We start from the raw sequence: 15,726 nt of genomic DNA, 5'->3' as shown, positions 1-15,726 counted from the left end.
ATAAAGTACATCAATCTTCTCGAATCAGTTCAAGCCAAACGAAGAAGTATTATTGTATTAATTTACTTGTCGACATAAAGATAGGAATCAAATTTGCGTCCCACTCAACTCAAATTTTTATTTCTAAGTTTTACAATAAACACGTACAAGATTGATTAATTTGGTGAATATATCATGAAAAAAATAATAATATAAACAACTTATAAAAAGCATGAGATTAATAACAAGAAAGTCTCCTTACACAAAATCTATTCATTTTCCTCTTTCGGATGGTTGAACACAGAATAAAAGATAATGCAATTCAATAGTTTATTCTAGTGTTCTGCATTTATCAATGAACAACGACTGATCATCCTTAATTATTCTAGATTTCTGGAAGCATGGAGTCCATCCAGAGTTCAATATTGCGTGTTTCAGGAGATTTTAGTGGGAATGTACCCTCGGCATTCATCCCGCAAATTCCTTCTGGAGTTCCCAAGCGTGCCATACGAATGTATCCCTTCTCTCCCCATCATTCACCCCACGAGTTCTTAACAATCCAATACTTGGTTCCATCAGGATCCTGATCGTATCCCACTAACAACATGGCGTGTGTTAGAGTATATCCACATGGCCCGTTATATATTCCCTAGACATGACCATGAATGATTAGTTAATGAGAGATCATAGATGGGAGCGATAAAAGTTCTTCGATTTAGGGTTGTTTTAATTGTTACCTCTTTGTAGAACATGAAATTATCACTGCCAGCATCCATCATAAACGCACACGGTTGGCCGGCAACTGTTTTCATTAGGTCTTGTTCATCATCTCTCACTGTATACTCACGTCCATCAAGAGTCACCGCATGGTGACAAAACTGGATTTGAAAAAGGCAAAGGTTATTCTCACACCATATAGGTTATTGGACACCATATGCGCCTATACGGCTCGTATATGAGCTATACAAGCCGTATAGCTAGGTGCAAATTTTTGTCCTTTTGTGATGGAGGGTGTCAGGTGTTTTAAGCCGATACGACTCGTATATGGGCTATACGACCCGTATAGACTGAAAAAACTGTCATCCGTATATTAGTTAGTCATGTGAGAGCTATACGACTCATATAGTCCCTATACGAATCGTATAGAATTGTTAACACACAATGTGGGTGGTGTTTGAATATAACGACCCTTAATATATATAATAAATAGCAAACGTTCATTTATATATAAGTTTGTTTGTACCTTGGCTCTATCGCAGGATTCCTTTTTGCCCGTGTAAGGGTAGAACGCTTTGTTGGATTTAATGGTGGGTTCGGGTCAAGTCAACGCGACCGACCCGAATATGACCCGATATGAGTTACACCGGGGGTAACGAGATATAAACCCACTTAAACGTTTACGCTAACTGGGCCCGACACAATCACATAATAGGATAAGTTGATGGACTAGGCTTTAATTTGGTGGTTGGGCTTTAAGCCCATTGGGTTTAAAATGTTTAAACCCTAATTATATTTACTATATATATAATAAGATAATATCATTAGATGATCCATCTTATTCACCAAAAACCCTGGCCACCATAACTTCCGGCAGCCGCCACCTCCGGCCACCGGACCACCGTCCGCCACCCACCTACCACACCGGTTGTCCCTTGGTCACCGCAACCACCACCACTGTTCCATATAAGCAACGGTGCTGTAGAAAGCTTCAACCGCAAGCTGTCAAACGTTTTTCCGGCGACCTTGGGAAATTCCGGCGAGCCCGTTTTTCCGGCAGCCGTAGTTGTTGTGTTGTTTGGTTGCTACTGTTGCTGTACCACCTTAACCACAACCCCTACACCAGCCAGCACTACCACCTCCGCCCCCTGCAACTTCCGGTCACCGGAACTCCGGCCACCACCACAGTTTCTGGTCCCTGCAGCCTCAGCTGCTGCCGTTGCACCTGCCGGAGTCTGCTGTTGCTTCTGTTCAATGTTGTTACTGTACCGACGCCGTGCCACCGCAATTTCAGCCGTGTTGTCGCCGTCCGTCAGCAACTGTCACCACCGGAGGTCGTTTGGGTTTGTTGATTGTGTCAAATCTAGCTCATCTCGTTAACCCTCGGTGTCTTCCCGGTTTCAATAACCGAGGTATATCGAAAACCAATCTATGGTTGATTTATTCTTGTTTATCGTGCTCGTATAATAGTTGTAATCGGATCCGGGTCTTGGGTTTTGGTTTTGGTTCGTTTAAATCTTTAACTTTCCGCTGCGTTTTTATAACTCGTTCATATCTTTGTTTATTAATATGGATTAATAACTATTGAAACGATATATTAACTAAAACGGGTTAAAATAACTTGACCGTTTTCGTTCCGAACCACCGTTGAAACCCAACACGCTTCCGTAGCTAAACCTCCATTCTCTACGATCCAGTCGCATACACCGCATGTCAACCCTCCGCTACAAGCTTGGGTTCTCTCACTTGTATCACAGTCTAGAATTTGTTGTTCTGATAAGCCTATGAGTTGCCCTGTTCTTATGGAGTTTAATCCTTCAATTGCACCCACCGAAGCAAAAGCGAAACAACTTGCTGTGAAATTCAACATTAAAATAGTGTTAGATACCATTGCAATAAACATAACGCCATTGTTTTAAATGTAGATAACTTTTTGTGTTACAACATCATATCACTACAAGTATAATCTTAAGTTACTATTTTAGCATATAGTGTAGGTCTAGTATATATGCATTTTAATTAGTGATCATTTTGTTGAACCACCTAGAATCATACGAGACAAAAAATTCTTAGTTAAATTTTCTTAATTAACGGATCTCAATTACAAAGATAAATTATAACGTCAAATGACTAACGAGTAAGAAAAATAATATATGTTACCGCATTGCCCTTGAGCCTTGACAGGGGTGACGGCGTTATGTTTCCTCCAGTCTATTCTTGGCGGGAGACTGTTAAAATCAACATGACCATAAGTCGTGGTCAAGCTGTTGTTGTTGTAGTTATCACGAATTCCACGAAGTGCCCTGATGTGGTGAAGAAACACTAATCGACCCCGGGCAGATTACGGGTAATCTGGGGGTTAAATAGATGTTTCCCACGAGGGGTTAGACCCGGCAAAGATGGTTCTTCTGATAACCTGCAAAACAGACACCGTGAGCTCGTCACTGAGAAGGGGGGGTACCTCCTTGTGACCACCCTCCGGCGTGAGAATCAGACTAGATTGCTCTTGAATATAAATGTATATTAAGAGATTGCTAGAGCAGATATCAGGTATAAGATATAAGATGAGATGATAAGATGATATACCATTCCAAGGTGTTGGAGTATTTATAGCCGAAGGTAGGTTTCCAAGAAGGTAAGCCGGCTGAATAGTGTTCCTGTTTTGCCAACTGTGGGCTACACACATGCCATGCTGGTAGTTGGTGGGTAGGCAGCGGCTGATAGTGACCAGGCCGGCTGTGTACTATTCCTGTTCCACCAACTGCAGGCTTTGCACGTCCTCCGACAAGTTGGTGAGTAGGCAGCGGCTAATAGTAACATACAGTACAAGAGCGTGCTGCTCGTCATACTGTTGTCAGTGAGCTGTCGTATCTTTGGTCAGATCTTTTGTCCTTACCTCGTCAGGTACAGTACAAAAGATCTTCCAGTATCGTACGGACTGGCTCATTTGGGTGGGAGTTCTCCCGGCTTTGTGCGGGAGAGTTCCCGGCTTTGCTCATTCCTTCTTCAGGTGACATTACTGAATTATTATGAGAGCTAAGTGCCTTGTGCGTGTAGCTTTGCTGCGCAGGTAGCCTTCCTTGATGGCTTGTATCCGCAGATGCGGGAACAGGCAGAGTACACCATTGGGAGGCTTTTCCTGCGGGAACAGCTTGCGTACTGCGCGTAAGGACGTCACGTCTCTGAGCATGGTGGGTCCTGCGGATCCAGTTGGTCTCTGCGCAGACGTCCCTTTTCAAGGTGAGTCTTGCGGGTCCAACTGGGCTCTGCTGGTACCTACCTCTTCAAGTCCCCCCAGTCCAATGTTCTTCTCATAAATTGTTAATAAGTGAGGTGAACTTTTGGACTTAAACAAGGGGTTTTGAAAATGTTTTAGTTTTAAGGTTTTCCATGGGGATTCTTCCCGCGAAAGTCCTAATGTCACGTGCAGAAATTCCCGACTTTTCTGCTTGATCTTTGGGTGTGATGCGGGTAGGTTTTGGTAGTTTTGAACATAGTGATCAATTATGTTTAAACAACCAATTCCATCTTGGAGGTTCAAACAATCTAGTTCTCGACGTTCCCGCTATGCGGGGATGTTATTCCCGTTTTCGCAAGCACTGCCCAGAAGATCCTTTTTGGTTTCAATTCCCTGCGGAGTGCTAGGTATGTGAAGGGTTTTGCCTTGACACTGTACCCGCACTCGTCTTATAGTTACTTTACTTCCAAGGTATTCATGGCTTCAATTCCCTGCGGGTGCTAAGTATGTGAAGGGTTTTGCCTTGACACTGTACTCGCACCCGTCTTATGGTTACTTGGTTGCCGAGGTGTTCTTGGCTTCAATTCCCTGCAGGTGCTAAGTATGTGAAGGGTTTTGCCTTAACACTGTACTCGCACTTGTCTTATAGTTTCTTGGTTGCCAAGGTAAGGGGTATTTTCCCGCTTAATTTTAAATCTTTTTGAAATTCGAAGAGTTGGTGAAAGGATAAGAACAGTCCAAACTGTTGAAACGTCGTCCGACGGTTTCTTCTGACAGTGTCAGGACGTGCAGGAAGTTATGGCGACGTGACGGTATATGGTCATTCCAGGCGCTTTTTCAGGCGCGTGGGCGCGATTTTTCGGGCGCGTGGCCACGAAATTAATGGCACGCGTCCTTTCAACAGCTGTTGCCAGCTTGCACTTTGCCACGTGTCATAGTTTCATTGCACCTGCGATTTCTCTCTCTTCCGCATTAAATTCATCGCATTAATTGCGATGAGTATATAAAGGGGGAGAGGGTCCTTTGTAATCCACACTTTCACTTCTCTTTTCATCTTCTAAACGATTTCCGGCGAATACTCACTATTCCGTCGAGCATTCTTCTGAAATCGCTTCTGTTCATCCGAAACATGTCTTCTACCCGTGATTTTGAGGCCACTGCCGAGGAGTCGGAGTTGTTCGTCGAGAACCCGACGTCGACGTCCGAAAAGGACGACAAGAGCACTGCTGGCGAGTGCCAGTGTGCTCTTCCGGCCGAGCTTTTTCAGTACATCGTCCGGAAGTTCATGCTCGAGTCGTTCGAGCCTGAGTTTCCGGGGCCACACCAGACGGTGTACGATGCCCCCAAGGGCAAAATAGGGGTGTATGCTGCATTCTTCGTTTATGGGAATCTCAGGTTCCCATTGACGAAGTTTGTATACCGTGTCTTGGAGAGGCACGGTGTGCATTTGACGGAGGTACACCCGATGGCGATCGCCAAGATCCGCCACTTTGAGTGGGTGTGCCTCATTCTGGGTGTGGAGCCCCATGTTGACCGGTTGATGACCTTCTACTCCTGGAGGTGCATCCAGGGGTGGTACACCTTGGTCAATCGAATCAAGGGGTTGAAGATATGCGCTACCGAGCGCAGTCTTCGGTCGTGGAAGCGGGAGTTTTTTTATATCTCCGCTCGCGTCGTCCCCCTTGCGATGACGTTTAAGAATGGGAGAGCACTCCCCGCCCTCACGCCCTCAACCACCAGGAGGCGGAGTGGTTCGCCAAGATCTCCCGGATCCAGACTCCGGTGTACCGCTTTGCGGAGTCTGGGATGGTGATGCTTGGGATGAGCCGGGTGTGGAAGGAGGCGTCCCAGATTCCCATCGTCCTCGAATACGGTTTGAACTGTCCCTTACGGTATGTTATGTCTTCTTTGTTGATATAGGTTTTTCTTCTAACCGTTTATTTTTTTTTATTTCAGAGGGGAATGACTTGCAGTCGCTCCTGCAGCCGCGGGAGGCTGATGGTCCCGCTCGGATGGGTACTAGTGCTCTCGATGAGAACGAGTTGCCCATCCTTGAGCAGACGAGGGATCGGTTTGTGGAGGTCTACCCGCCAGGCCACCCCATTCTGAGCGTCACGCGGCCAGGTAAGGAGTTATTCAACCCTCGACCTCTCAATGCTGAAACCTCTGCTGGAATTCCCCTAATCTTGTCATCTTCTGATGAGGAATCCGCATATGGTCCTCCGTTGGTGCGGAAAAAGAAGGCTGCCGGCGGGAAGGGGAAGGCGAAGGTTGCCTCCACTGCCGATCCGGTGCATCGGTCTGATTCAGAGACCGAAAGCGAGGAGGTGGCGGGGAACCCTGGTGGTGATAAGACCACTACTCCGGAGGCTGAGACGACTGTCACCTCCGGGCAGCCCGGTGTGACGACGGTGAGCGGCGTGAAGAGGCCGGCTCCATCGGGTTCATCCCCGCCTGTTCGCACCTTTAGGCTCAAGAAGACCCGTAAGTACAAACTTCCTTTACTTTTAACTTCATATCTTTCCGCCATTATACTTATATATCTTCTTTGTACAGGCGTGGATGCTACCGCATTCCAGGGTGGAGCAGGGAGGAGCACCTCCGGACCCATGACGGTAGGCTTGGTCAACCTACCTGAGGCGGTGACCCAGGCGACTGCGCCTGCTTCAGTTGGTTCAATTGCTCACCCAGTTGAGCCAACTGTTCCAACTGTGATGACATCTCCGCCGGCTATCAGTGCCATATTTACTGAATCTTTCACTGAGCCGGCGGTGACTATTTCTGCAGGCTTCTCCGCAGCGGCGACCACGGTTGTGAGTTCACCTCCGGTGAGTTCACCTCCGTTGGTTTCTACCGCGGCGGCCTCCATGCCTCCTCCGACGTCGGCAACTGCGGCCGATCCTTCAGGTATGCCTGGGGCTTCTCGCCAACCTCTGCCCCCTTCCCATCTGCCTGACCTCTTGGATGGATTTCCCTTGGGTTCAGGTGATGGGTTTGGCAGCTATCGGCCTGTTGTCGACCCTACAGGTGCGTAGGGTTCTTTTGGCCTTTTTTTTTTTTTATATATCATCTTTTCCTAACTGCTCTTTGTTTTTTGCAGTGTCGGATTCCAATGAAGTGTATGTTCCACGATGGAACATTCGCCGAGGAACAACCCTTCGCACGCCTGTGGAGTGCGTGGAGTGGGCTCGTCACGCAGCTCCGAGTGGTGCGTTGGGGGAAGCAATGGCTAGCTACCAGGAGGGTAGGCTAACCAATGAGCTTCGGATTTTCCTGGCCCGGATGCAGCCGCGCGTCGAGCTGCTTTGTCGTGAAAACGACAAGTTAAAAGCAGCTCGTATCCAAGAAGCAGCTCAGGCGCGGGCTGTCCGGGAGGAGAACAAGAGGCTTACCGCAGTGGCTGCGGAAAAGGAGAAGGCCTTCAAGGCCCTTGAAGTTGAAGTTCAGGCCCGTCTCGAGGCCCGTTCCAAGGCTGCCCAAGCTGTTAACGAACAACTTCGGCTGGCTAAGGAAGCTGCACGGAACGCAACTGAGAGGGCCACCAAGGCTGAAGCTGTTGCTGAGCCTCTACGCATTGAGAACGAGGAGCTTAAAGCCAAGCTAGAGAGGCTCCAGCAGGCTCATGATGCCTTGGCTATGGAAGACGCCAAGAAGCTCCAAGAGATCTTGGACCAGAGGGGCGTGCTTGACCACACTGAGCGGAAGCTAAAGGGCGTTGAAGAGGCTGCTGCAAAGGAAGTGTTGCTTGCCAACCTTAACAAAAGTGAAGCCGAACGCGCCCGTAACCAAGCTCAAGCCGCCCTCCAGGAGGCTCTGGTTGCCAAGGAATGGCTTATTCGAGAAGCGTTGTCTCAGGTATGCGTAATTTCATATCTTTACGCTTTTCTTTGTACATAGAAAAGGTTCTGACACTTGTATTTTTTCTTGTAGGTTGTGCATCGAGTCTTCACGGACACATCATACGACGATGCCATGAGCGCAGCCCTCAACGCTTCTCATGAGGATGGGGAAAAGGCCGGCTTCCTGCTTGATCTAGGGTTCGTTGAGAAAGGCATCCCGCCTTCCAACTTCCCTTTGTATGATGTGGATACTGAAGCTGTTTATGACCAAGCAGTGAACCAGTATGCTGCCTTCCCGCATCCGGTGGTGGAGAAGGTGAATGAAGTTGCTGCTGCTGATGATGGGCTGGCTATCCTTAAAGCTTTCCTTGAACCGCCACACTCTACTGATGGTGCGGGTCCAAGTGGAAGTGGTCTCCTGAAGATCCCTTTCCACCATTAGAGTAGTTTTTTATTTTTGTATAGCTTCTTTTGTATGCGGGTATGTACCCAGCAATCTTTGTAATATTTGAATTTCGATGGAATAAAGATTATTTGCTAATGCATTGCCTTGTTTATTTCACGCATATTTTGATTTAACTTAGCAATTTCTTTAGTACTTAGATAAGTTAACTTTTCAACGTGTCAGATAATAAGTTAAAGTTTTGCGTCATTTTTCGTGATTGTGCGGATAAGACCGTCACTTGCACTCAGTAGGATGGCTAAACTTTACCTATATCTGACCTGCGTGGAAGTTTTCCTCATCTTTTCCTTTGAAATTTTCTAAGTGTTTAGAATAAGTTAACCGTTCGACGCGTGGTTGTCAATAGGTTAGTTCAGTTTCTTCTATCATGATTTGTGCGGTTAGGACCGGCACTTTCATTTAGTGGGATCACCAAACTTTACCTATGACTGACTTGCGTGAAGGTTTGTCGTTTTTTGTGTTTATGCGGGTTTTGCCGCCTTCCACAAGCAACGATTTCTTTACACTTATTTATGCGGTGAAAACCGGCATCAGTGTTGAATAAATTAACCGTTCGACGCGCGGTTATCAATAGGTTAGTTCAGTTTATCATGATTTGTGCGGTTAGGACCGGCACTTTCATTTAGTGGGATCACCAAACTTTACCTATGACTGACCTGCGTGAAGGTTTGTCGTTTTTTGTGTTTATGCGGGTTTTGCCGCCTTCCACAAGTAACGACTTCTTTCCCCACTTATGTATGCGGTGAAGACCGGCATCTCAGTGTGGAAAGTTCATAAGTATAAATGTAAGATCATTAGCATCAATGTTCTAATGAGAATCATTTCCATTAGAAGTGGCTCTGGGCCTTTTCTTTACAAGTTTGGAATTGATCTATATGCAAACTGTGTAATTGAGCTCCCTTCCATGTTGTTGGGATGGGAGTGCCATCGAGCCGATATGCACCTGGTTCAGGATCTCGTTGTTTACGCAGTATGTAGTCTCCACCATTGAAGCTGCAATTTTATTGTGTTTTCCCCAACTGGGGTTCTACTCGCATCAGCCTGCTCAGCGTTCGTTACGCCACGAGGTGCGCGAGCGTCCCATCTCTGACAAATGCTTCGACGATGTCCTTCACGTCTGTGCATTCTTCAGTGTTGTGGCCTTTTGTCCTGTGAAAGTCACAGTATTTGCTCCGATCGGCATTGTGACGATGTCGGATTATTGGAGCCTTTGGCCATGGGAGATTCTCAGTGGCGAATATCTCGGTGACGCTTTTGGTGAGTGGCGTCCATCTGGAGTTCTGGTTCGACTGTACGTTATCCCTTCCGCCTAACCGATGTTGCAAGCCGGATGAGGTGTCAAAGTTTACCCTTGACTGCCAAATGCCTAGCTTCCGCTTTTTGTTTAGCCGGGCGGTAAGGACGTTGTCTTCTCTTGTTTTCTGGGTGTAGAGGTTTGTGCTCTGGGGGAGATCTCTACCCAGTTGCTTCTCCGTTTCCGCAAAGCGTTTAGCTGCTGTCATGATGGCATCCCATGTGGATGGCATGCCATCTTTACCCGTTAAGGTGCGGATGAGCTCTGGGTCATTCGCGCCCTGGATGAAAGCAGCGCGAACAAGATCTTCGCTAATATTACCCAGACTTAGCTTCTTTGAGTTGAAGCGAGTGATGAAGTCTGGCAAAGATTCATCTTCCTCTCGAATGCAATTGAGGATTGTCCATTGCTCTTCGGTATATTTTCTTTGCTGGCTGAAGTGTTGGCTAAACTTCTGCTGGAAGTCAGCCCAATTGTAGATGTGGTGGACCGGTAGACGATCGAACCACGCTCTAGCTGCCCCAACAAGCGTCATTTGGAACATGTAACACCACGTAGGTTCCGTCCAACTACTGACGGTTGCCCCCGCTATGAACCTGTTCAAATGATCGTCTGGATCAGATATACCATCGTAAGTGCCGATGTTGGACATCTGTTTGGCACTTTTTGGGGCGATTGCTTCCGCAATGTCCCTTGCAAATTTGGACGTTCCCGCCTTTGCAGCAGTTGGTGTAAATGTTTTGGAGAAGTCACGTGGGTTTCCACTCGCGTTTTTTGGTTTGAAGGTTTCTCCAAAACGCCTTCTCGGTTGGGAGTCCGTTTCCTTACGCTTCCCTTTCGCCCTATGACGAGGGTTTGCGTCACTATCGGATTCCTCCGAATCATCGTCCGAGTACTGTATGAATTCATCAGCCTGTTGGAGTGAACGTAAGCGTTCATCCAACTCAGCTTGGAATTCTTTTTGACGTGCGTCCGCCCACGCTTTAACTTCATCGAGTGTTTGGCGGGGGAGCCTCGTTCGTTGTCTCTCTAACTGGGTATCGGTGTATCCCAGTGAGCGATTTACTGCACTTGCCCCAGCTTGGGTAACCGGGGTAGTGTTCGTAAAATTTACTGCACTTGCCCCGGCTTGGGTAACCGGGGTAGTGTTCGTAAGAACTGTGTAGTCGCCGGTATTCCCCCCAGTAGCTGGGGTTGTGGTTACCGGAGTTTCTTTAACCATCTTTCCAGAAGTTTTGAGAAAACTGAAAAGGAATTAAGTTCTAGCTTTTATGCACGGATGGCGCCAATGAAGAAACACTAATCGACCCCGGGCAGATTACGGGTAATCTGGGGGTTAAATAGATGTTTCCCACGAGGGGTTAGACCCGGCAAAGATGGTTCTTCTGATAACCTGCAAAACAGACACCGTGAGCTCGTCACTGAGAAGGGGGGGGGGGGGTACCTCCTTGTGACCACCCTCCGGCGTGAGAATCAGACTAGATTGCTCTTGAATATAAGTGTATATTAAGAGATTGCTAGAGCAGATATCAGGTATAAGATATAAGATATAAGATGAGATGATAAGATGATATACCATTCCAAGGTGTTGGAGTATTTATAGCCGAAGGTAGGTTTCCAAGAAGGTACAGCCGGCTGAATAGTGTTCCTGTTCTGCCAACTGTGGGCTACGCACATGCCATGCTGGTAGTTGGTGGGTAGGCAGCGGCTGATAGTGACCAGGCCGGCTGTGTACTATTCATGTTCCACCAACTGCAGGCTATGCACGTCCTCCGACAGGTTGGTGAGTAAGCAGCGGCTAATAGTAACATACAGTACAAGAGCGTGCTGCTCGTCATACTGTTGTCAGTGAGCTGTCGTATCTTTGATCAGATCTTTTGTCCTTACCTCGTCAGGTACAGTACAAAAGATCTTCCAGTATCGTACGGACTGGCTCATTTGGGTGGGAGTTCTCCCGGCTTTGTGCGGGAGAGTTCCCGGCTTTGCTCATTCCTTCTTCAGGTGACATTACTGAATTATTATGAGAGCTAAGTGCCTTGTGTGTGTAGCTTTGCTGCGCAGGTAGCCTTCCTTGATGGCTTGTATCCGCAGCTGCGGGAACAGGCAGAGTACACCATTGGGAGGCTTTTCCTGCGGGAACAGCTTGCGTACTGCGCGTAAGGACGTCACGTCTCTGAGCATGGTGGGTCCTGCGGATCCTGTTGGTCTCTGCGCAGACGTCTCTTTTCAAGGTGAGTCTTGCGGGTCCAACTGGGCTCTGCTGGTACCTACCTCTTCATGTGGCTAGACATCGTGTTTGCATAGGTGTTCCTCCACTCATGGACAGTCATAGTAGCAAAGTGGTTTATCCCCAACTTATATGGCAGGTTCTGTTTGTTCATTCTGTGAATATTATGTACGTTGTGCTTGAATACATTGAACCGCTCGGGGCTTTTCTCGGTCACTTTGTGGTGGTGTCTCCACCTCTCGTACATGCCTTGCAAGCCCTCCTCTGATTCGAGTTCTTTCTCATGGTAATCGAAGCTATCCGCAACTCCTAGAATCAAAACCAAAGAAAGTAAAAGTAGAATAGACTTGCTAATTTCCATTTCTCTTGGCTTATATATTAATTAAAATGAGAGTATTAATTTGGAGTGTAAAATATATATAACCGGTGACACTCAATCAACTATGTGGATTGAGGTCGTGAAGGCACGTTGATTATGATCCAACTACACATTTATATAGTGTTTTTTATTACTTTTTTTAGAGTTTGAATGAGTAACTTGAGATCGAGTCAAGTGTATGCATGGATGGTTACTGTGATGTGAATATATGTGTGGCCATGCATATTTTAGGGCCTTTTTTCTATATACTTTCTTTTTCAATTTTCAATTTTTAATTTTCACGCTTTTAAATGATCACTTTATGGTATGGACATTTATGAATGCTGTGTACACCTTTTTTTTTTGGAGCAATTATATATGTATTTTGATACTAGAACAAGATTTATCTAATACATTACTACAAATCCAGGTATAGTACTAGAAAAAGAGTATCACCAACACATGATTTCATCCGTCTGTAACCTTTTTATGGATCACGACGGATCACCGAGGGTAACCACCTTTACTGATGAATTGTTTACCTGTGAACATCATTCGTTCGGTAGTGTTAACCATCAAATTTTGTAACCATCTCAAAATTTACAATCGGATTTTAACTAACTTAAAATGGCAAAAAATAAAAATAAAAAATTAACGACCTACATAAACTATGATGCCACTTTTTGCACGCGAAAGCTTAAATGTGGGACTTGATTATTAATCGAAAGCTTCCAATCATGGAACAAGTTTCAAAAACAAATTTATGTGTTTCTTTTGCTTATGAGCAATCCGCACTACTATAAATAAATGAGATAAATAGTAGTTATAACTTTCTTGACATCATAAAAAGATTTTTCTGCAAGGTCACAATAGATGTATTTTGCCCAATTATGTACTGTAAAATTGAGTTATATTGAATTACGATTGTGGTAAGCATTTGGTAGTGTTAACCATCAAATTGTGTTTCTTTCACTTATGAGCAATCCGCACTTCCAAAATGCCATCCAAAATGTTGAGGGCGCGGTGTTTGGGAGCATCTTGTCATCAAAATACTCCCCTACGCATGATCTTAGTGTCACAAAAATATCTCATATCTCCTCTATTCTCTCTTCTCTCACTCACCTCACAAATGCATTCTTAAGAATACTCTTTACCAAAAATCTGACCAGAACATTGCCACGGATCATCAGACCTTACAGAAATACAAAACCCATATTGTAAGGGAATATGGGTCGAAGGCGAAATAATAAAAATTAACAAAGATATAAAGTGACAAAATTCAAAATCGCTTCTTGCCTTTTGTTATCGGCTCACTTCTACTTCTAATTGCAAATGTCATACAAAATTGACACAATAACGAAAGTGAGGAAAAGAGATGTAGTGGAGATCATTATAGAGGACGGTGAAGAACAAACATAACAGTAATTAAAACCCTAACGATGAACCACCATAAAAAATCAGTGATGAAATAAGTGGGTGACACACGAAAAACCAAACACACGTACGAACATGCACATAGCTTAAGAATGAAAAAAGTACAGTACAAATACTACAACACAACATACAAAACCATAATGCAAACCTTAGACGAAATTTTTATATTAAAATACGTTGTATAAAATTCAATATGATTAATCCTGATTAATCATTAGTCTCTACCTCACCGCTACACGAGCATCTAGCAAGTTCTACAACAATGCCAATGATAGATCTTCTGGTAAGACTACTAATGCGAGCAGGTGAAAGTATTGATCAAAGTTGTTTTTGTTAACTTTTAAACTTGAACCTAGTCTTAAGCAAGGGTCAATGGAAGATTCAGAAGCTAATGAGCATATGTTTTTAAATGAGAAAGTTGTGTTTAATTGCATTAATGTTTCATAATTTAACTTCAGAGTAGGACATCGAAATGGAACTTAAAAAAAACAGAAAAGGAAGAAGGAAGTTTACAGGTTGTACGTTTGGCAATCTAGTACTAAATTAACAAGAAAAGATGTGGTGTTTGCCAATAGCCACATCAACCTTGCATTGACAAAATGACATCCACACATAGTCTAAGAGGTTTTTTGGCAATCTAGTACTGAATTAATAAAAAGTCTTAATGATTCACAGGTGTAGCCTTTGAATTATTCAATATGTGAAACTTAATCACTAAGTGACTTCATAAGTCGTTAAAAAAATATAACCCCACGCACACTCAGTATCAGACCAATTAAAAGACTGTCTGCCTCTTAACGAACCTAAGATCTTTTAAATAAGTCAAAATATTTGAAAATAAAAAACGCAATATTTCCTTTCAAAAAGCTAGAAGTGTTACAAATAATAATAATATTCAAATGCAAATTAATATTCATAATAATCCCCCCAATTTCAAATCTTCAAAAATCTCCCATTTCATCATCACTTTCATGTGATCTCTTTAATTCGATTAATAATTTACAATAATAACAAATTAATACTAACATTCAATATACATTTTGATTTTCACTCTTTGTTCGTGCAATTCATAATCCGATGGCTACATCGGCGTTCAAATCCACGACCAGAAGAACTCCGGTAGCTAATTCGTCGGAATATTCTCCGTCGTCGTCGTCATCATCCTCCAAGCCTCACCGTCGTTCAAGAAGCTTAAGCAGATTCTCACCACGTGCTGACATTCCTACACCTCGTCGGAAGTTCGTTAACACCGTCAGAGGCTCCGATTTTCCAAACATTAGTCTCGATGATCTCGCAATTGAGTTTTTCTCCAACAGTTCTGAGTTAGATGATGAGAGTGTGAGCAGTAGGAGTACTCAGTTTGTTCGTGTGAATCCGGAGGTTAGTCTGCCGTTGACTTCGTCGTCTGACCGGCGGTCAAGGTCTGTTTCCAGAAACCCTAACGGTGTTAATTCGGTTGGTACTGGTTATAATCAGAGACATGGACGGTCTGTTTCGAGGCGTAATGATGGGAATGGTATGGTTAGGCGGTTTGTTTCGGTTGCACGTAATCGGATTACTGATACTCAGGTAAAGTTACTGGTTAAGTGTTATTATTATTAGTATCTTTCGGGGGTGTTTGGCCTAGCTTAAATTTTTGTGCTTATGCTTATTTTTTTTTGAAGCTTATAGCTTATTTTATATCATTTGATAAGCCATTGTTAAGTGTTTGGATTAGCTTATATTCTACAAGTTGATTATACATCTTAATAAGTTGTTAAATCCATCATTTTTAATTTGTTAGTAATAAGTTACTTCAATATTATTAATCCATCACTATTTGAAGGCAAATGAGTAATTTACCCCCTTAAACAAATAAGCTTATTCAAATAAGCTAAATAACCATCTTCAAATAAGCTTCTACAAATTAGCTTATATAAGCTTATAAGCCTAAGCTAAAAAAGCTAAACCAAACACCAAATGAAGCTTATTTTATAAAAAAAAAAAGCTAAAAAAACTATAAGCTTTGCTAAAAAAGCTTGGCCAAGTTCGAGCTCGACCTTGGGTTGTTTTGACTTATCAGAGCCCGAGTTCGGCTCAATTCGAGCTCCTTTTATAAAGCTCGAGCTCAGCTTGTGAGTTTTTATTTCAAGCTCGAGCTCGGCTTGTTTATTATTTATTAATTAATTTATATACGA

At 44.2% G+C, this 15,726-nt stretch overlaps 1 protein-coding gene across 1 annotated transcript; it reads right to left on the bottom strand.

Moving 5' to 3' along the window:
• Nucleotides 1–511: 511 nt before the first annotated feature.
• On the bottom strand, nucleotides 512–12,118 carry LOC143579623 (vignain-like). The gene is made up of 6 exons (XM_077062872.1): nucleotides 11,802–12,118; nucleotides 2,857–2,924; nucleotides 2,351–2,550; nucleotides 1,800–2,015; nucleotides 717–857; nucleotides 512–628 (listed from the first exon to the last, which is right to left on the bottom strand). Exons 1-6 carry the CDS (start codon nucleotides 12,116–12,118, stop codon nucleotides 512–514), a joined length of 1,059 nt encoding a protein of 352 aa, XP_076918987.1.
• Between the last annotated feature and the right edge of the window lie 3,608 nt (nucleotides 12,119–15,726).

This window comes from Bidens hawaiensis, unplaced genomic scaffold, assembly GCF_021521415.1.
Source record: "Bidens hawaiensis isolate Kalapana, Puna unplaced genomic scaffold, B.hawaiensis_p1.1 tig00029887_1, whole genome shotgun sequence".
In the NCBI taxonomy this organism is placed as follows: Eukaryota; Viridiplantae; Streptophyta; class Magnoliopsida; order Asterales; family Asteraceae; genus Bidens; species Bidens hawaiensis.
The sequence above is the reverse complement of the archived record's forward strand: the minus strand, read 5'-3'. Positions and strand labels throughout refer to the sequence as shown.